The following is a 21,721-nucleotide window of genomic DNA, read 5'->3' as shown; positions in this document are numbered from 1 at the left end:
AAAAATCCTAAGTACACTCTAAATTATATAATAAAGAACCACATTAGAGTTAGAGCATTACGGTAATGATCAATGTTTCATTTCAAACTTGAACACAGGATTACTTTTTCCTGTATTACAAGTCAACACATGCAGGATTATATTAATCTCACTCCTTAGAGGAAAGACATAAAAAAGCAGATCACTTACCTTCAGGTTCAAGAAGCCGTGGAATATTGAGCTCCAATTCTGCAATTCTGAAAGCCTCATCCAGGTTTTCCTTATTACTTCTAGCTTTTGCCTTCTCCAAATCAACTAGACCTGGTCTTAAAGCATTGATAATAGCTAAAAAAGGCAGTCCACTTCTCCAGCTTGACTTGAAATCAGTCACACTGATAGAACCATGCCTATCCCAAAAACGATTAGAAACAAAATGTCACAGCGAGTTTACTCAGATGTCCTAAGTACAAATTTAGAAATACAAGATAAATTTGGTAAAATGGGGTAGAAACAAATCGGAGTTACAGAGAATCTTGCCACTAAATTTCTGCAGAAGTTGGGTCAGAAAACAATACAGACAGTACTACCAATCACTGCAACCATATATATATGTGTGTGTGTATAGTTTTATATATATATAGTATACAAAAAAGAAAATATATACATTACTTTTTTGCAAAATTAGAGTGTTTCTATCCTACATTGCATTCTGAACCTACAGCCTTACTGTTCCAATATCCTTTCTGAATATCACCTTTGCTCTCACTTGTCTACATATTCTATAATCTACAACGTATTCTACACAATGGAAAAATAAGCAAAGCACTGAAGTTGCTGCAATAGATGTTATGCTGTTATGTTCACTAGAATCCTTCTTGGCAGTCGTGCACTGTTTTGACAGAATGTTTGTAATTCTGTTTGTCTCACGTTCCACATGAGATGTAGGAATCCTAGAAATGCTACAATTTCCATTTTTAAAAAATATAAATAATTATTGAAAGTTTGTTAACCAATGCCAACCATAAGGATTAAAACTAACAAATCATGTAAACATTCTACTAGACTTATCGCACAGGAAACTGTAAGTCCCTAAAAGAGAAAAGCGAAACAAACCAATTTACATTGTGGTGTTTTATTAGTAGGATTAGCCTCACTTCATTACATTTAAAGGGCTCATGTCAAAACATTTAGGGCCTGATTGATACTAAAAGTTCTGATAACATCATACAAATTTGAAAGCACTTTCTGCTAAGCTGTCATTAAGTAACGTTAAAAAAAAAGGCAAGGAAAAATACCACATCTAGAGAAAAGTAGTAAACACAAAACGTAACACACTATTTGTGAGACTTGGACGGAACTTACAGTGAACACTGATCTTTTGCCCACAACAAAAGAGCCTTTGTAGCAGAGATCTTCCACCGTTCCTTAATTTTAGCACTTTTTTTAGCTGATCTGCTTGCCTTTGGAGAAGAGTCAACGGTACTTGAACAATCAAGAGAAGGCTGATTGTAAGTGCAAGCAAGTGTCCTGGCAAGTTCTTCAATCTATCAGGAATGATGGGAGAGTTTAATCAGGTTTCAGTGAAAACTTACCAAGACAGCAATGGCAGTAAACCACAGAGAATTAGAAAGGACTCAATTACAGCTGCAATAGCAGTCCTCTGCACCCAAAGCTCAGATCAGGTTTCCCAACCATTGCCAAATTTTATCTGTTCAAGATGAATTATTTCATGCTGGATCATTAGTTGATTTTTTGGCAGTAAATATTCACCCAAGATATCCATGGGATACTGTGGGTACCAGCACTGGCATCAAGGCACCTCCTCAGTCAGTGCACTTTCCTACTTCTACCAGTAAAAGTAGCCCTTGGCAGCTGTGTTTTGTGCTGTCATGCCTTGTACTAGGCATGTTAAGGCCTGCTCACTCAGAGTGCAGGAAAACCTAATCAATTGGCCTCAGAGATCTACGGTTGGTTAGAGAGGCCTGGCTTAGGTAAAAAGATAATGTATACAGCCATGTGCAGCACAAGAACCATCAGCACCAAAGCACCCTTACCAAGAAAAATACGGGCTTCATCTACTACAGTCAAATAACTTTGCTTCTTGACTCCTTCCTTAGCCCCTGTCACCAGCTCATCCCCAGTGCACCTATGTTAATTCACTGTGGGGCTCTTGCTAGAAGACAGTTTAGCTCCATCATTCTCTGCAGTTCTACAACAGGATTCCAGCAAGGCCTTGTGCTTTCAAACTCCCTCCCCTTCCGCCCCATAACTTCATGCCATACAAGATACACGTGCAGTATCTTGTATAAGAAACATCACTACAACAGTTTTCATATTATTTCAGGTACCTGGTACTAAAAAAAAACAAATAGCAAGAATTACAATAGCAAGAATTGTGAGCACAGCCAATACTGAATGAAGAGGGGTCTGCCCCTGAGGGAGATGGATGTGAACCACTTTTCACTACTTGCTGTATTTGGTGCTCTATTTAGAGCTTAATCATTACAGGCCTTAGACATATTAGGCAAAGTTTAGCCCATTTTTTAACTAGTTATTGAAAAAAATCTCAGTATGCTATCATTTTCAATTAGATGCTGTTCATCAAGCTGTAATGGTATCAGTGCATTGGAGAAGCCACTCAGAGACACAGGCAAGATGCACTGGTGCATCTCTTCTCTGAGTTGTCACTTCAAGATGTCAGAAAATTATCTGCTTTGTACTAATTCATCTTTGGGCAACCACGTATGTCAACACACTTTTGTGCTCTTTCCCTCTACTGAAATATTCCCTTACATTGCTGAAATACTTACATGAAAATGAAATATAATTGTCCAAATTAGGCCAAGCACAATGGAAGGTTTTCCTTCAATAATGTCAGCAACATGAATATTTATGAGCTTGAGCTAGTGGGGAAAAAAAAGGACCATTGTTAACAAAGAAAATGTTCCACCAGCTAAGCAGGCTTTACTTGTGAATTTTTAAGTTAATACTCACTGATTTGCTCCTTAAAAATGTCAAGGCATTTTCTATGTTGCTTCTGCACTGAAAGGTATTAAATCCTTTTTCCCGTGGCTGTGAAGCAAAAAGAATTTGTTACAATCTCAGCTGTAAAAATTCATTTTATTTTCATTTTGATAAGGAAAGTCTTGCAATGATTTATGAATGGCTAGAGTAACTTCTTTCAGTGTGTTTCAGTGTCAATGATGTAAGATTAAGTTACTTGCAAATAGTTCTGTGACTCCAGAGGGATTGCTCATGATCTCACAACTTAGCATATCCAAAATTCTCTTCTGGGTTTGACAAAGTATTGAGTTCATATTTTTATTGTTCTGCCTTACCAGATGTTGACCTGAAAGCACTTCCAACAGATCCAAAAGCATATGTCCTTGCTGTATGTCTGTATACAGGTCTGAGATAACAGAAGGAGGTGTGTGCTGCAAAATAAATTTCAGAGCTGGTCACACCATCTTTAGCCATTTTGAATTCACCACACTATAGAACATGTCAGATTGTTCTACTTTATTGTTAAAAAAAATGTTTAGCATCTTTTTGTTCACAATAAGCTGAAATATAAATCCTGCATCTAATCAGCTATATCCTGCTCATTGTAACCCACTATTACATTTGTTTCTTACTCTCTCCTGCCCTGTCTCTGAGTTTTCTAGGAGTTATATTAGGCCTTATTTTCCAGTATATATTGTATTTTTGAGGAGGTATGTTGCAAAAAACAGTAACTTTTACAAAAGGAAAGTTATGAGCAGCAGTTAATTCATTTTTTGACTTCCTAATCAATGTACCCTGAGTACAAGTTTGACTATAGTGCTTAATAACTAAATCCTCACTCTTTTCACACACTTGCAAACAACATAAACCTATCACGAGCTCAATGGCTTCCGCTCAAGTATAGACCAAACCAGGATTTTTTACCTGAGCAAGTCAGAGCCCCAGCATATGCTCCTCAAACTGCTTTGTGAATACAGAATATCAGGCCGCCTGTATTAATAGATACTAGTCCCCCAGGTCATCCCATTAAACTCATGTTCTTGGATTGTATAAGAGAAAAATAATTCTCTAAACACAGTAAAACTAATCATAAATATAGAACCTCATAAAACCCTGAGACATGTGCCACAACCTAGCAAAAGGATGTTTCTACACAGTGAGAAAGATACTGTCATCTACTTACAATCTCTCTCTTAAAAATGTCTTTGGACTACTACCGATGTAACACCTATTAAACAAATACTTTCCAGGAGCTTCTTTTTCCAGACACTACCTAAAATCTTTAACTAATTTTGTTTATTCCAAAAAATGTTAATCTCCACAAAGCACATCTGAAACAAAAAAGCAAAAAGCATGTCTTTCCTGAAGAATACCATTCTTACCTTTGACAATATTGAATTTATCCAGGTAGTGAAGGTTTTCTTCTGAGTAAACTCTCGTTGCACTGTGGAAAAAAAGAAAAGAAAAAATAGTTAAAAAAAATTATTTGTTTTTCTTTTCCAAAAATCTAAGATCTCTTCTTCCAGATATGACACTAGATACAGTTTAGTATTAGTTTTCCTCAACTCGTATTTTAGTGGTGATATTTGCTTGTTTGCAGAGACGATAACACAAGGATCTCTGCAACCATCAGCGTCTACTGGATGCAGCAAAAATCTCAGCAAATGCGAACAGTGGTGTGAACACATCATCCTACAGAGTAATCCATCTAGAATAACTCCATTCATTCCTAACTATTCCTTAAAAAACTCAGAACAATCAGTACAACAACCATTCTTGAAACTCAAGAAAATCTGTGCATGGGGCTGGGTAATGAGACCAGGAGGGATTCTAGGGTTAGGTGATACATGCACATCTGTAGGTGAAGCCATACAATGAGATGTCTTGGCTAACTGAAGGGATGGAGAGAGATATTAGGATGTCGTAGGGAAAAATACCCTCTAACAGCATTTCTTTCACTGATGGGCCCTCCCTTGAGTACAGAGATCATTAATCTGTCCAAACAGGAGCACCTGGGACCTTAAAATAGGAGGGAGTAGGAAGGAAGTGCTTGAACTTGTGCTTTGGTGAAGAACAATGAAATGGGACACAGAGTGTGACCAGGCCACTCAGGGATCCAGCTCATCACCCAGGTCCTGTAGGATGTTATGCAGTGAAAAACTACCAGCAGTTGTGAAGGGAGATAAAAATTGTTTAAGCCCTAGTTTCAAAAACTGGAATATTTAAACCATTTCTCACACAAAGCTAGAATTCAGAAGTAGGGGAAGCCTTTCTCTGTGGTTTGTGGGTGACAGAGATAAAGAAAAGGGATTTCTTTGCCTGGTTTCACTTCGCTGCAGATATCAAGCTGCTCATCCCATTCCCCAGATAACACAAAGGCTGAGCAGCACATAACCAGGCAAGCCCCCTGTGGTGGATTTACTCAGGTGGGCAGCCGAGTTCCACCACGGCCGCTCTCATTCCCCCTTCTCAAAGAGGAAGGGGGAGAAAATACAACACAAAGAGCTCAAGGTTTGAGATAAGGATGATTTAATTAAAGGGAAAAGGGAGGGGAATAAAAAAAAAAGGAAAAAAAAAAAAAGCAAAGGCCAGTATTGTGCAGCAGTAGACACAACACTGGAGTGATACCAGTGCTGTTCTAGCTACAAGTGCAGAGCACAGCACTGTATGGGCTGCTGCAGGGAAAGTTAACTCCATCCCAGTCAGACCCAGCACAGCCCCCTATCTGCCTCCAGTCACATCCTGAGCATCACACAATTCCCTCCCAAGAAAGACGCCCTTCCCCATCGCCACGAAAAGCATAAGTCCCTGCTGTCAGTGTGCACACAAGCCTGAGGTAAGGGCAGGTGTTGGCCACAGAGATGACAGTCTTTTGACCCTCGCTGCTAAGCCAGGAGCTGCACAGGCCCTGCTGCCTGCACAACCCACAGCGCGTCAGCACCAGCCATCCCAGTGGCTCTGCGCGTGAACACAACCTCCTTTTTCTCTCCCCTTCCACATCAGCTTTGACTGTAAGCATTAGGGTTGGCTGCTCAAAAAGCAGGCCAAAAAGCACTGCCTGCCCCAGGGACCTGCCTGGAGCTGCAGAAGGGCGGTCGTCTCCTCCCTCTTCCCTTCCCCCTTACCATTTGAATAAACACCCAGAAGGCTGCACTGGTTTCACACAGACACTACAAAGCACATCAAATAGACTGTTAACTGAGGGAGGGCAAGCTTACACTGGTACAGGAGTTGATGTTTAGGTCGCTTAAGCCACCACCTTCAGCCTGTGCCAGCCACGCAGCCCACCCATGTGTCCCCTTCCCCTGCAGCTGAGGCAGATGCCTGGCCTGACCCCTCTGTGCATGGCTACACAGCTGCCCCACGTATGGCTCCTGCCACTCCTGTCTGCTTGCCTCTAGCCTTCCCCTCAGGCAGCAAGGAACCAAGGAGTAACTGGTAGGAGAGATGTAAAGCAGAGAGAAAGTGCGAGGCCTCTCCCTGCTGCTCTGGGCAGCCAGGAGCAGAGGATGGGGCTTTGGGAGCTGCAGTCAGCACAGTGCTGATGGGTGGTGGGATGCCAGTCCACTGCCCAGCCGGGGAGACATGAGAGGACATTATGTGTCTCACCATGGTGAGAAGCCAGGCCTGGGTGCAGCTCTAGCCTCACCTTATAGCTCCCTGAGGACTGGCGAGTGGTGGGGAACGCTGAGGTAAAGCCTCCCGCTGGGGCGGACAGGCGACAAGAGACTCTGGATAGGGAGTCAGCTTGCAAAAGAAACTAATCTGGGGGGATCAAGTGAGGTTGAATAGCCTCTTCTACCCCCAAAACCATGCCCTTGCACAAAATATTAATGTGAAGGGATGTTTAACGCTCTAAGAGAAGTGCAAAACTGCTCAGCAATAGATACGTGTATTTGTGTAGGCCAGGATGGATGAAAGATACAAAATACATCAAGCACCTTGTGGGAAAAATAAAAAACCCATCACTGCTCCGACCATAAAAATGAAATGCCACTTACAGGGAAGCACCACACGTTTAATTAGGCTCAGGGAATTTGGCAAAGACAAACCCAAGTCCTGGGTGGCTTCGCATCAGCCGAGACAGCCTGTATGGCTGCGTGCGAACTCACCGTTTCATCGGCTGGCAGAGCAGAGAGAGCTGCTGAAGAAGATGGCAGCATCCCGCTCCTAACCTTCCAGCTGACCCAAAGACCTCCTGGCTCACCAGGTGGGTGAACAGCAAGAAAAACATTCATGCATCGCACACATCAAGTGCTGTTGTGCATCTCAGAGCTGACATGTCTTTTAACACTTCTCCTTTAATCTATAATACCACAGTCCTGAGGGAGCATGAAGCAGTCGATTTCCCCTGCTTGCTCAACTGTTTTATGCTTCCTTCTAAATTACATGGAGATGGTGGTGAACAATTAGATCAGGGTAGTCTTAAAGACATGGACAAAAATGCGATCTCAAAATTCAGTGTTGTTTGGAAAACAGAAAGTTATTGCAAAAGTGCCACACAGGCCAGTCATCATCACAATGCTAGCCTACAGGACATAAATAGCATGGAGTTAGTGCATTCGTGTTAGCACAGGACCCAACCACACCCTCTGGTTGAATACCCATGCGGGAGCCATTCCAATTACCTAATGAGTGATTATTGAGTAGCTGTGCTCAGTTTTTATCAGGAAGGCAAGACTGGTATTTCTGGCACTTGAAAAGGGGCAGAAAGCAAATATTAAATACTTTGCCTGACGTCAGTGACTCTCCAGCTGTAGCTCTTGCCAAAGGCTGCTACTGATCTGGAGAACTTGCTTTTGGGGTTGGTAATAGAAAGACCATCAGGATGAGGATATTTGGTCTTGTTTTGGTTGAATCTCTCCATATTAGCATGCAGACACGTTACAAATCGTGGGCCAGATACTGCAAGTGTTGATTCACACGGGCGGCTCTCAGGCAAACGTCTCATGTGGTGAAAGTATAAAGCGGTTATTTTGCTGCACACACCTAAGCACAACTTACACCCCCATAAACTACAGTCGCTGCTTAATGCAAACACCAAGCTGCCTTTCTGGCAGCCTCAGCTGAAGCCTGGCTTATTTCACTACCAAAATAAAAATATATATCCACATGAATCAATAACAAAACTCAATGCCTGCCAATACCTCCCCAGACTGCAGTGCAGCAGTCCTTCTCTTTCCATCTAGCCCACACAACACAGCTCATTACAGATGTGTTTCTGGCACAGCGGCAGGCGGTTTTATTTCAATTTTCAGGCTGCATGTATTTTCCCCTCCCAGCTCCCCCGACTTTACTCCCCAGAGGCTCTAATGATTTAATCAAGGTCTCAAATTCTTATCTCTACCACGTGGTTAATTAATACGGATTTTTATTTTTATGAGGATGAATGGATTCTTTGTCAGGCCTTTTTATAGGACTCTAAGTGACCTTGGTTTTATCTTGTCCTAGTTTACAAGACATCATTGACCCAGAATAGAAAAGCTATCAAAAAATCCTGATCATTTACTTCACTTTGGGCCAAAACTCACCAAGACACAAAGTAGATCTGAGAGAACAAAATAAGAACCTGCTAATCTGGAAACATCCAAAATCTATCACATTTCACTCCACATTTTAAAGCTAATCTTCAGAACAACTCTTCAGAAAGGAATGACATAGAAGAAGTGTGTCACACAGACTAGCTGAAAATCAATAGGTTCTGCTGGACAATGACTGTTTTATCCCGTAACAAGCTATCAGCCAGCGCTACAAAATAGGCTAATCGTTAAGAGCTGGAGCACGGGACATGACAGAGACTGCAGCAGGGACCACAGCGGTGCTGAGTTCTCCCAGGAGGAAGAAGAAGAGAAGGCAGAAATGTCGCCAGCCATGGTTTCGCTCTCAGCCTTCCTCTAAGAGTGATACAGAAATGCCAGAGTTAAAATTAACCTCCTCTCCGCAGCTGCCCTTCAAGCCTTCTTTCCCGACCTGGGAGATGACTCCAAGGAAAGTGCTACCTCTCCCTCAGCAGCAAGCTGGGGGAAGCAAACCATGGCACCACAGATGTAGCCTGTCCATCCACGCCTGTTAAAAAACTTCAACAAACAGCAAAGAGGTTTTCTTCTATCACGAGGACTGGTACCTCACTGCCAGTGAACCATTTACAACTGCATGGCCTTATTTCTTTTAAACTCAAGCAACTATTTGAAATTAATGAACACAATTCTGTCTGTCACCCTCCCATCTCTGTTTTGAGGGATGGAATTACCACTTGTGTATGCTATTTTTGCATCTTCCTTCCACCCTTCAGGTCACCCAAGGCTGCATCCATAGGATCAAGCGATACAGCTCAATGGGAGCAGGAGATTAGAAGGTGGTCAGAAGCTGGAGTACCCATGTGTGTCAGTGTAAGAAAGTTTGTGCTCAACCAGCTCTAGCTTGAATGCCCATAGATAGCCGGGGTATCTTTTTGGAGCATATATTTCAGTTTCATCCAAAATAACCATTTCCATACTCTGACGATTCAGCAAAATAAGCTAGAGGATGGCCAGCAGGAATAACTTGGAGAGCTCCTTCCAAACACCACTCCTACTATGATCTAAAACACCCAGCAGGTACATGAGTAAACGGTAGGAACTATCAGAAGGATTGTTATGTATTTGCCAGCCTGGAGAGAGGGTGAGGAATTCACCCCCAGCCCATTACATTGTTTCTTCCCTTCCACCCCGTAACACAGCTTCATTTACAGCAGACAGGAAAGCAGGGGAAAAAAGAGTTATTTCCAGCATTTATGTTCTGTGACATGGTGTTAAGCAATTAAAAACAAACATGGTATTTTTTTTCCTCAAGATTTTGTGGTTTATCCAAAGTCCAATGAACGGGATGAAAATACTTCTACAGAAAAGGATCTTTTCAAATCCAAATATTGTATAAGCTAATTAACTACTACGTGTCTGTGCAGCAAGTGGGACCTTTCCTTTCTATGCTATCTCCTTTCAACCTCCTTTTCCTTTAGAAAGCAAGTTACCCAGTTTATCGAAAGTGTTACTAACTCAGGAAGCCTGTTCGAACTGAATATCGCCCTCCTGGCTTTCTTAAATATTTTTGTTCCTCTCATTGCCAGGATCCTGGAGCAGCTCTGAGTCACCGCTGTGTTTACTACCACAACAGCCCCTGGAGTGAGGCACTGCAGTACTCGGGGACACAGGCGGAGGCTGTAGGTGAAATTCTTCAAGAAAATAAGTCACATCATTTGGATATCAACACACCTTTACAGATAAGGGCTTAAGTGGCTTTTCTAACATTTTTTTAAGCAATTCAAGGTGGAGCAGGGACTTGAACATAGGTGACCTTCAGCATCCTATAGTGGTGCCTCAGAAGCGACCCACTCCTTAGTCACTGCAATGCCAGTTTTTAACCAGTTATGCACCTGATAATGCCTTTAACAAACTGAAATTTATCCAACAGGGAACACATTTACCCAACAACGCCATCTATTTTTTTCATTAGGCATGATAAACAGACAAAAATAATACCCATGAGTGATGTTTTTTTTCAAGCCAGTCTCATGTGTTGGCTGCCTCTCCAGTGCCATCAGCCCTGTCACATGCCATGACGCCACGCAGCTACGGGAACTGCAGACCAGCTCCTCACCCAGGCAGCATAAACAGGGCATAAATTGCAGTGCAGCTCCTATGGGAGGTTTCTGATTTGTAAAAACCCTTGAAAAACCGTAAGCATGGACTTTTTTGATCATTTTGGTTTAAAAAACAACAAGAAGCAACAAACAAATGTGTTCACCAGCCTCAACAGATGAAGCATAAAGCTGGAATTAAATTAAAAAAGAAAAGGTTGGGTAAGAATTATTAGTATCCCTGACCTCTGGAAGAATTAAGCATGCCTCAGAGAGGTATCCTCCTTTAAGTCAATTACTTGGAGATAAGTGAAATCTACTACAAGTTCCACAGTAAAATCCATACATAACATATCACCGCATTTAATTTCAGTTGAAGAGAAAATGGATTTTTGATCATTCATAACGGTATGACCTAACTGCATGAGAATAGCATAATTTACTTATCTCATTAAACATTCTTCAAAAACAGTCTCACCAGCCACTTTCTTACGTTATCCTTTGGGTTACAAACAGTAACATGCACACAGGTCAATAAGCAGAGCCAAAAATTAAGACCCTTGCAATTAATCAAACAGTCAAGCAAGTACATGCCCCAGACTCTGAGAGCTAAAACACACACTCTTGTGTCTGAATTAGCTCAGCAAGTATGGAGAGAAAATGGAAAACATTCTGCACAGGCTCGGTGGAAAAGGCCACACCTAGGGTCTGTTTGCTGTCCCAGGCAGGAAAGGGAAAGGATTTGTGCATGGGGGGGAAGGTGAAGGTTGCATCGTCCCCCAGGTAAACAGATTTAAATCCTGAAAGCAAAAAATATCTCATGCTCCAGAGCAGAACAAACCTGCTCGGTTTCTGATGTAGCCACTCAGTGGCTGCACAGTCCCCTCGCTGCAGCCCCATGATCACACTTGTCAACAAAGCAGTCATCACATCTCCAACAGCTCTCAGAATGCCAAAAGCCTTTGTCTTAGCAAAGGAGAGGTTTCTCCTCGTTTCAGGTAGCTGAAAACAATTTTGGACCCCAACTGTGCCTTTTCCATTTAGAGAAGGCTAACCACCAGGCTGGACATGTCTTTGGGGGAAGCTATGGGAGGAGGAGAGACAGGACAGGACTCTTGCACTACTCCTGTGCTCATGGCCAGCCAGCCCCTGAGCTCCTGCCTGCTCCCTCGGTATCCACAGAAAAAGTGGCTTCAGGTTCCAAAGACACGCCACAAAGGAGGAAAGCATCCTCTGTTCACCAAAACATTTGCAGCCTGCCTGGCAGGAGCAACCCTTCCCTTAAATATTTCCCCACAGAAGGCACCCAGAGTGTATCCCGCTCCAAGCTTTTTGCCTGCACCGTTAGGTGGCTGTGAAAGGACACGAAACAGCTTTGCAGCAGCCCTAAGTTCTGCTGCATCAGAAAACTGGGAGAAGGCAGAAAGGTGCTGGAGGAAAGGGCACAAATAATGTTGATCTTATTCTAATTTCATTTTATTATCTAGGAAAAAGGGAAGGAAAAAAAGAACAGAAAAAAGGAGCCCAAGTCCTGACATCATGCAATTTCAGTTTTCTTGGCAGGGAGGAAGGAGGGTAACTGTTTCTCTTCTGGCTGCTGAGATCATCTTGAAAAGTGGAAAAAAGTTAAAGAGCTATACATAAATCTTTAAAGATACATATATAAAGGTTTATACGCTTGCTGCTCTTACTTCAGCCTCATGATTTTGCAACTACCATCATCATTTGGAAATGTCTGGAGTTGGGAACATTAGAAACCGTATTGTTTTCATTTCTTCACCTATTTTCCTCATGTTTTTAAAGCTTCATTACATCTCCTTAAATATTTAGCTGGAAAGAAAGATGCATTAAGAACAAAATTGCATTTTTACTTCTATTCCAGTGACTGTCTTTATTGTGTTTTTTAGGCTGAACACTATTAAGAAAAGTGAATGTTCATCCTTGAACGCTCTTCTACCTGAAAACCCACTAACAGAAATCCCACTAAAGCAGGTTTGTACAATTTTAAGCCACTGGCATTAATTTAATAGGCTTTGTATAATAATTAGATCTACTAAGAAGTAACCTCTTTATTAGTTATTTTAAGGTGGTGGTTCTTCCCCGCTTCCCTTCCTTTTCTTCCCAAAAGTGCACAGGTCTCCTCACAGAAGTTTTTGACCTAAATCACAGTCAGATCTTACCTAAACAAAGTGTTTGGTTTTACATACAGTAGAAAAAAAGAACTAACCATTTTGTTACATTTTTAGGCGTGTAACTTCACAATTACAAAACTGAATGGTTGATTAGGACAAGATCCACTGAATGTGCCAGACAAGCATGGTAACACCCCTAGATGCCATTCAGAAATAATAGAAGATTGAAGAATTCAAATATGGAATAAAATATGAACAATCCAGACTAAAACTCATGCCTACTTTTTTCTCCTGTGTCAATTATTACACATAACTCCAGTTATGCTATTATACAACAATGAATATACTCTCAAGTTATAACCTAACAACTTGAGAAGCAGATCATAACCAGTATTACAAAAACCTTTAGTCACCCACTAAGTGAGCTGCTTTTCAAGACAAGAGCAGCCTTTTCATGAATCCGACATTTCTCTGACATTTGTCCTGGTGAACCTGACGATTTACAGTAATCAAAGTCTGTCTGCTTTACAAATCTAATCCCAAGATTCTTATCATGTAAAATAACAAACAAAAAACACAGCTTTTCATTGAGCGACCCTATTATTATTTGATCTTTTGTACCATCGATCTGCAGGTAAGTTTACTAATGGTTTCTGTATGTCATGTCAGGGAACATGTTTTCTGTGCTTCATCACAGCTGCATTTCCATTTGCCTATTTGACCCAGACACATGCTGCAGTATCACTGCTCCATACATCAGATGTGTCTGCACCATTTGTTGCATCTTCAGTCATTAGAAAAATTGCTTATGCCACTTATAAGGGAACTCTCCAGCGTCCAAGCACACACAGCTTGGCTCCAGATTTGCACTGTGTTCATGTCAGCATAGTCTAGGAGCTCAAATTATTACAGCATAGAAGTATTATTTAGTCATCTCAATTTTAATAAGCAGGGCTCTTTTAATTTAGATTTTGATCAAAAAAACACTACGACATATCTGACTTTTCAGAAAATAGCATTATAATTTCAAAATAAAACTTTTGTCTAAAATCCCAAGTAACTAATTTGTTATCTACTGCCTTAAAACTAGACAGTGTTTTCCAAATGCATTTCTTGACTACCAAAAACCGAGTTTGACAGGCACACGAAATGTGCATCTGTCTGTGCTTGGTGCTACAGCCAGACTTGCTCCTGCTAGGAGTTTTTGCTTGCTCTCCTGAAAACAACACTGAAACAAATGGAAGAAAATTCACCATTAAAGACATTTGGCTTTAGACCACTGTTAACACTCACTCATCAAAACACAGGCTTCAATTACAATATTAGTGCAAATATGGATTGTAAGGGAGTTGTAAGAATATTCTTTTGCACCATCTGTCTTAAACATATTTACTCTCAACTAAGCACCATAGTCATTTCATTGAAAGTGATCTAAAAGGAAATAGTTCTGTGGAAACATGACTTGGCCCATCCATCTTAAAACCACCAGGCTTTAAACACATTCAAAACAGGCTTTCCAGCAGTGCTCATCCTGCTGTCTAGACTTGACTCCCCGATAAAACCTCCATGAATATTTTCATGAGTACATTCAGAGCAAAATCAGTCTTCCCAGGAAATTCTTATAGAATAAAATTAAACAGGAGATTAAGGAAAATGCAGAAAGACTATCCGATAGGCCAGTTCTGATGCACTGATTAGCTCTTAACTGTACCGGTAGCTGCCATTAAAATAGAACAATTAAAAATCACTTTGTGAGTGCTTGCTTCACTCAGTCAGTAAGTGAAAGCAAGCAAAAACAAGATACAGCTCATTGCAAATAAGCATGAATGATGAAAGACTTTGACCTGTAGGAAATTTGTTTAGAAGCCACAAAAATTTTCTGCTTGTTTTGGCCACACGCTATCTTTCTACACATGCATGTGATAAAGTAATAAGGCTGAAAAATAAATAAAACGAAAAAAAATGAAACGAATTGTACCGTAGTTAATAGCCTCATTAAGACAGCTCAGTGCAACCAACTAATTGTCAGCTAATTGAAAACAAGGAAACTAATCAAATACCACAAATGTTTTCATGCTGGCAATTCCCTTGAAAACAGTTTACAGTAACATGTATTCTGAGTAACAAAGCATAAGAACCAGTGAGAACATCTGCACCAAAAAAGGCAACAGCTCTGAAAGTACCATGAGAAAGTACTACGAGAGCTGTAATCTTTCATTTCTGAGCTGAAATGTTTTTCACCAAACAGGAACATCAGAAAAAAAAAAGGTGCCAAGAACAAACTACACTGATCATAACACTAGTTTTGTATTTTAACAGGTTTCTCAGAATTTCCTTCAACCTGTGCATGGTCACAGGTTTTACCAAAACTCCACATTATAAAAGGCACAGAAAACTACAGTCACCTACCTTGCAGCGATAGATGGAGATCATCTATTTCGGAGGAAGCCTGCTCCTCTGTTGAGGGAGATGACTGCATTGATGCCATATTAAATCCTATGGAGATTCTTCACTCAATTTCCAAACTGAAATTATAAAGAATAAATAAATAAACAAACAAATAAACCAGTAGAGTTTTACATTAAAATTGCTGATATCAAAGATAAGGCATACACAGAGACATGGGTTTTGTTTGGGGTTTTCTTCCCTTGGTTTCTGTAGCTCACACGTAATAAAGTGTGGTAACGTTCCTACTGCATGAATCAAAGTTTTTGTCCCTTGGCTTGCTCACTTTATTTTTAATGGGGGCCAGCAATACTCCACAGTACAAATCACGGACTTAAGTTCACCTAGCCATCAAAACAAAAGCACTATGATCAGGAGAATTTAAACTTTGTCACTTTCTTTAAGAAAGCCAGATTGGCAAAGGTGCACAGTGCCTTCAGCAGATTTGCTACTGACAAACCTCCAAGGTTTTCTTTAAATCTTTGTACTTTTCTTCCTGCCCAGATGATTGTTGTAGAATGTAAGCAATGAATGCAGAATCTGCAAAGATTCAGTTGAAATGAAGAAGCAGCAGTTAACAAAAGCGGATAATCACAACTGCTGACTCTACCTGGTACTTTTGTTACTTCTCATCCTCTATGAGGGAGTCTTTTTCTAGCTCCTCTATTTTCCTCTTCCTGGATACGTTCCCTATCTCCAATGTAATTTCTATGAATGATATGCTCTGTCTTTCTTAAAAGTATAACACCATTTCTGCTACTGCAGTAGTAATATTGTTCAATTTGCCACTATAGGATACTGAATTAGAGGCTCTTTTTTTTTTAATGAAGAACTCAAAAATTAATAAAGCTGAAAATTAAATAAGGGCTCAACTTAAACAAGCTTTGTTACCTAAAAACCTATACCCTTTCCATCAGAAGTACTAGGATTAATACACCAGATGCTAGCAATTCATCCATACATCAAAAATACAGGGTGTGAATAGATGAGTAAAGAAATACAACATTAAAGAATGCCAGTGAAATTTTCATTCAGTCCCTTGTGCGTATGATTCATGATGCAGTCTCTGGTTACTCCACTGTATACTATTTTTCCTCACTCCCTGCACAGAAGGGACACCACTCATTTAATGAGGAGCTATTCAATGCTTTGTCTTCCTCTTCCTGAACAATGCACATCCTTGTGCTTTATTCAAGAGCTGCTTTGATGACAGGATTGTTAAGTTCCTCACAAGATTCTCTGTGGCATTCATCACCACAGTATCTGCACACTTCACAAACATCAGTCAATTCACATTTACAGCACCTACCGCATCAGGGGTTATTGCCCACATTTTATCAATGACAAGCAAAGGTACAGAGAGAATAAAGGGGAAAAATTTGCTAATTTGACTCTGGTTTTCCAGTGAAATAGATGCTATTTCATATGTACAAAGTACTGATTCCAACTGTGGATACACACTGTTTCTGCAAGTCACCACTAACTTAAGAGTAAAATTCAAGCCACCAGATACCAGAAAAGGGAAATCTAGCTGGGGTAGGTAAAGATAGGAGCTACCTAGATTATCAGAGAAAAAGGAAAAAATAGTTTAGAAGAGTTTGGCTTGCTTAGCCTAGCAAGAAGGGGAGGAAAAGGACTTCTTAATTTCTGGCAGGCACAAGAACAAAACAGTATAAATAAATCATGCCTTGAGGTTAGGATGGAAATCGGAAGAAGATTACTAAATACTGGGTTCTAACAAAGGCTCCAAACACATGCAACTGCCACAAAGGCCTTACGTGATTTTAAAATTGGAATAGTTCAGAAATGGACAACATAATGTGATTGCTTTTATTAAAGGACACTGGTACTTGCAGTCATGGAGATCTCTCAGAAGTCTTCTGTTCCCAAGCTATGAGTCTCAAGTCAGACAACCAGAAAAAAAGCACAGTTAGCTGCCACTGATAAAAGTTGGGGTTTAAGTGCCAGAGCTAGCATCTCACACGAACTCAAGGGTAGGTGTTGGACAAGAATCCAGTTCTCCCAGCAGCACTGCCTATGCCCAAGGCTATGCAATCTTTCCTGGGAAACTCCTTCCTTTGCCTCTCAAGATCAAGCAACACAAAACCAAATCCTAAAAATGCAAAATGTCAGGCAGCCCTATTATTTTGTGGTTATCACTGTATGTCTTGAATTTGATTTTGTGATTGCCACCTGGAAGGCTACTAAGTAAACAGAAAGAGCCAAACTGGGGGGTATGTAAACGAAATCCAAACCGCACCATCAGACCTGTTGCTGTTTGCTCCCAGGGCACAGGCAGTTACCCGCATTCCCTCTGCCTTAAATTTTCCAGTGACAAAGTGTAGACCTTCAGAGATATCTAAGAAATAGAAAAGCTGGGCAACAATGAATCCACAAGTGAAAGCAATGAGCCTGACTGAATTTGGACCTAGGGTATTTCGGGTTTATTTGGCAAGGTTTTGGTAGCAGGGGGCTGCAGGGTGGCCTTTGTGAGAAGAATCCAGAAGCTGCCCCAAGTTAGATAAGGGTCAGTTTCAGCCGGCTCCAAAATGGACCTGCTGCTGGCCAGAGCCAATAAGTGATGCTGTTTGAGCCTCTGTGAGAGCAGATTTAAGAAAGGGAAAAAAAAAAAAAAAAAAAGAGTGAGGAGTGAGAAGCAGCCCTGCAGCCCCCAAGGTCAGCGCAGCAGGAGGGTAGGGGGTGCTCCAGGCACAAAGCAGCAGTTCCCCTGGAAGAGGCCCCTGGTGGAGCAGGCTGTCCCCCTGCACCCATGGGTCCCACATGGAGCAGATCTCCATGCTGCAGCCCGTGGAGGAGCCCCCGGTGGAGCAGGTGGATGTGGCCTGGAGGAGGCTGCGGCCCATGGAGAGCCCCCGCAGGAGCAGGCCCCGGGCCGGAGCTGCAGCCCGTGGAGAGGAGCCCACACAGGAGCAGGGGTCTGGGGGGAGCTGCTGCCCGTGGGGGACCCGTGCTGGAGCAGTTTGCTCCTGGGGGATGGACCCCGTGGTACGGAGCCACGTGGGAGCAGTTCTTGAAGAGCTCCATGAGGGAGCGGCGGAGATGAAGTGTCAGGGACTGGCCGCAGCCCCCATTCCCTGTTCCCCTGCATCGCTTTGGGGAGAGGAGGTAGAAGGTAGATGGGAGGAAGGCGTCTTTAGTTTGTTTTTAGTTTCTCACTGCTCTAGCTTGTTAGTAATAGGCAATAAATTACATTAATCTCCCTATGCTGAGTCTGTTTTGCCTGTGACAAGAGCTGGTGATCAATCTCCCTTATCATTATCTCAACCCTTGAACCTTTTCCATCGTATTTTCTCCCCCTTTCCCTTTGAGGAGGGGGAGTGAGAGAGTGGTTGTGGTGGAGCTCGGCTGCCCCACTGGGTAAAACCACCACGTAAGGTTATAACTTGGATTGGGTGCCCATGTAAAGGAAGAGTGATAGGACTAGAAGCACAAACACTGACACATCAGCATAAACTAGAAGTAAGTCCCAAAACCATGAACCAGCCCCTGCAGGTCTGGAGCATGCACTCAATACCAGTTACAATGCATGTTCTCTTTCTCTTTAACATAAGTTTATTCCCATTTTTAACCTTATTTTCTAGTAAACACTGCTTAAGGGTTTTCTTTTAAAGGCATGCAATGCAGCACAAAATCACCAACGGCGAAAACACACATATGTTTAATGCATCCAGATCTGAGATGGTGACATAGGCAGAGCCAAATCATGTTCACCTGCCTTGCATAATACTAAAGTCATTGGGAGAATAGTCCAGAGAAAAGGAATGGGATCTGGCATGAAAATTCCTCTATGATAATAGGAAAAGAAGCAAGAGCCATGAACAGCATCGATGGAAGTTTCAGGGAAAAAAAATAATGCAATTTTAACCTTACTGTGACCATTCCTCCTCTGTCCTCATCCCTTGCCAGCTACAGCAACCACATAGTTGATTTTACATCCTTTTATGTCCTCATATGGAACTTAATGTGATAGGACCCCAATATTAGTTCAGATCTCTGGACATTAAATTGGTAAAAGTTAATAAGGTTTTCAGGTTTTAAAGAAGAAAATATTTTAAATTTAAAGCATTAATGCTTTGAGCAGGGAATGTCGGACCAGATGACTTCCAGAGGTTCCTTTCAAGTAAATTATGGCACATGATCATAGAATACACATAAATGGGAAAAAAAAAAAGCATATGCTCCCATTCTGTTTTACGGACAAATAAAGGCCTCCCTCTTTATCCAGAGAATGGAATACACTTATACATCATCTTTTTTTTAAACACAAAAATCCACTCAACAAATCCTCAGTGCAGGTTATAAAACTGCAGAGTTTTCACTGCCCTGAAACCATCCTTTCACCATCTAAAACAGCACACACATTTTACCCTACCTCCGATTCCTGCCCTGCCCCAGCAGAAGACTCCACAGCTGCTTTGAAAGGGAAACGCACACACTGCTAGAGGACATACCTGCAAGGATTAGTATTCTTTAAAAGGTACACGGGGCAGATTGTCTAAGACGGGATTACATGGGGACAATACGCTAGTCCCTTTGCCCTCCCCCCCAGAAACTCATTCAAATAGAGCATGTTAAATGTAACTATATCATATCCACCTCCAAAGAGTTTAAAACTGTCAAGATATTGGTAAAAATGCCTAGGAACATTTTTCATAGGCTTTACAAACTACCACATTCTCTACTTCATATTTCAGTTGATTATATTGTTTTATAACAACTCGATAAACCTGAAGAGCTAAACCAAATCCTTCAGTCCCATGAAATACCAAATAACTCTGAAATATATATATCTGTAGTGCTGAAAACAAAGTGCATGCTTTCAAATGAAAACATGCCCTTTCAGGGAGATAAAACCAAAGGTGAAGAGAATGCCCTCATCTTTCCATCTTTCTGAAGAGTCTGGCATTAATACAGGAAAGCGTTTAAGTGCTTACACCTTGGGATAGTCCATGAAATAACCTGTGAAGAGCACAGAGCCAAACAGACAGCTCCAGGAATGCTGGGACCTTGTTTCCAATGGGTTTGTTTCTCGTTGATTAACTTTAAGTGAATTGCTCCTTAGCTGTTGCGTGAGCTCCTCCTGTCTTGGACATACGAGTAGTCACGCAAGAAAGGACCATTACAAATGTCCTGCTCAGAGGAAAAGCTTTTAACTGGTGTTTTCCAAAGGAGCAATTTCTTGACCACCTGAGCTCAACCTGCAGTTCAAACGGTTCAATCGCCAACAAAAGCCTTCCCCGTGACAAGGACACTTACAAGACTCAAACCCAGGCTTTCCTCTAGTGGGTATGGGTAGGGAACTTCTTCCCCTACCTCCCTAGCTGCTCTCACAATAGACATCTATGAACATTGGTGGAAATTGGATCAGCACAGTCATATCGCATAATTTCAACCTAACTTCCTTGGAATCTCTCTTCATTTCTCATATTCAGCTGAAATTATTCAGACAATTAAAAAAATATAATGGGTATTAACACACAGACATAGGCACACTGACAGAGAGACAAAGAAACCTATGAGGAGGGACCAGACTGGAAATCTCAGGAAACTAACCTAAAAATAATCATACCTCAGCCTTAAATTCCAGAGAGATCATCATGAGAATAGACAATACTGATTTAAATACCACATCTCCAGTAAGACTTAAGTCCCAATGAGACTTAAGCAATGCTCTTCTTAATCAGTCTTTATAAAACCATGCTTGTCTCAGAAGAAAGAGGGGAAAAAGCTTCAGATGGATTTTGGTAGATTCACTAGCAAGGATTTCATAGCCTTAATGTTTCAGTTTGGATCAGTGTGGATTACAGATTTCATCCTTCAGTTACTCCAATCACAGAATATAGTAGGATTTCACCATATTAAAAAATAAAATAGCAGTTTAAGAGAACGCTCCTCTACAGTGAAACTACTGCTGTTTTCAAAAGAATGTGTACATCTGTAGTTAAAATATAAATGCACATTTCATTAATTCTGAAAACACAAAAAACAGTAGTGCACCCTAACAAGGAAGCAAGATAAACTAGCTGGCGTGATTTCCACACTGCCCCATGTCCACAGAGAGTTACAGCCACATCCTGCACGTCCCTGTACGCGCTGCAGCCTGCTGCACAGCTGTACCCTCAGAGTCCTCCTTACAAGCCAAACTCGGAATCCCCTTGCATGACTTAGCTCACAAGCGCACTCCTTAGAGCTGAAAGCAGCAGCTACTCTGCAAACAAGGCTGTCTAGAGGCTGGTGAGCATTATAGCCCACTGCCGGTAAGTCCCTACTTCGATGTTTTTGCCTTTGCAGACACATGCCCTATATTTCCCCAGTTATGCTGGCTACACGTTCTCCATCGGTGTTGCAAGAGGAATTCCAGTCGTCTTTGCATGGCATCTCAAACCGCTTGTTTTTACTTTTCCTTCTTTGAAGTGCCACTGGTTATTTATGACCTACTCTGGGACTCCAAAGCCTTTCCCTCCATAGAGGCCTCCAGATGTAAACTGGAGGCTGCTCCTAGCAACAGATTATTATTACTCATGTC

At 41.5% G+C, this 21,721-nt stretch overlaps 1 protein-coding gene across 1 annotated transcript in view; it reads right to left on the bottom strand.

Annotated features, from left to right (window-relative positions):
* SYNE2 (spectrin repeat containing nuclear envelope protein 2) overlaps positions 1 to 21,721 on the bottom strand; it is a 189,253-nt gene that overhangs the window by 154,706 nt on the left and 12,826 nt on the right. The window contains 7 exon segments of the mRNA XM_040557776.1: positions 190 to 386; positions 1,342 to 1,523; positions 2,790 to 2,882; positions 2,974 to 3,051; positions 3,318 to 3,413; positions 4,365 to 4,426; positions 15,139 to 15,254. Of these exon segments, the coding sequence (XP_040413710.1) occupies positions 190 to 386; positions 1,342 to 1,523; positions 2,790 to 2,882; positions 2,974 to 3,051; positions 3,318 to 3,413; positions 4,365 to 4,426; positions 15,139 to 15,217 (787 nt within the window). The 5' untranslated portion in view covers positions 15,218 to 15,254.

Source organism: Cygnus olor, chromosome 5, assembly GCF_009769625.2.
Source record: "Cygnus olor isolate bCygOlo1 chromosome 5, bCygOlo1.pri.v2, whole genome shotgun sequence".
Lineage (NCBI taxonomy): Eukaryota > Metazoa > Chordata > Aves > Anseriformes > Anatidae > Cygnus > Cygnus olor.
The sequence above is the reverse complement of the archived record's forward strand: the minus strand, read 5'-3'. Positions and strand labels throughout refer to the sequence as shown.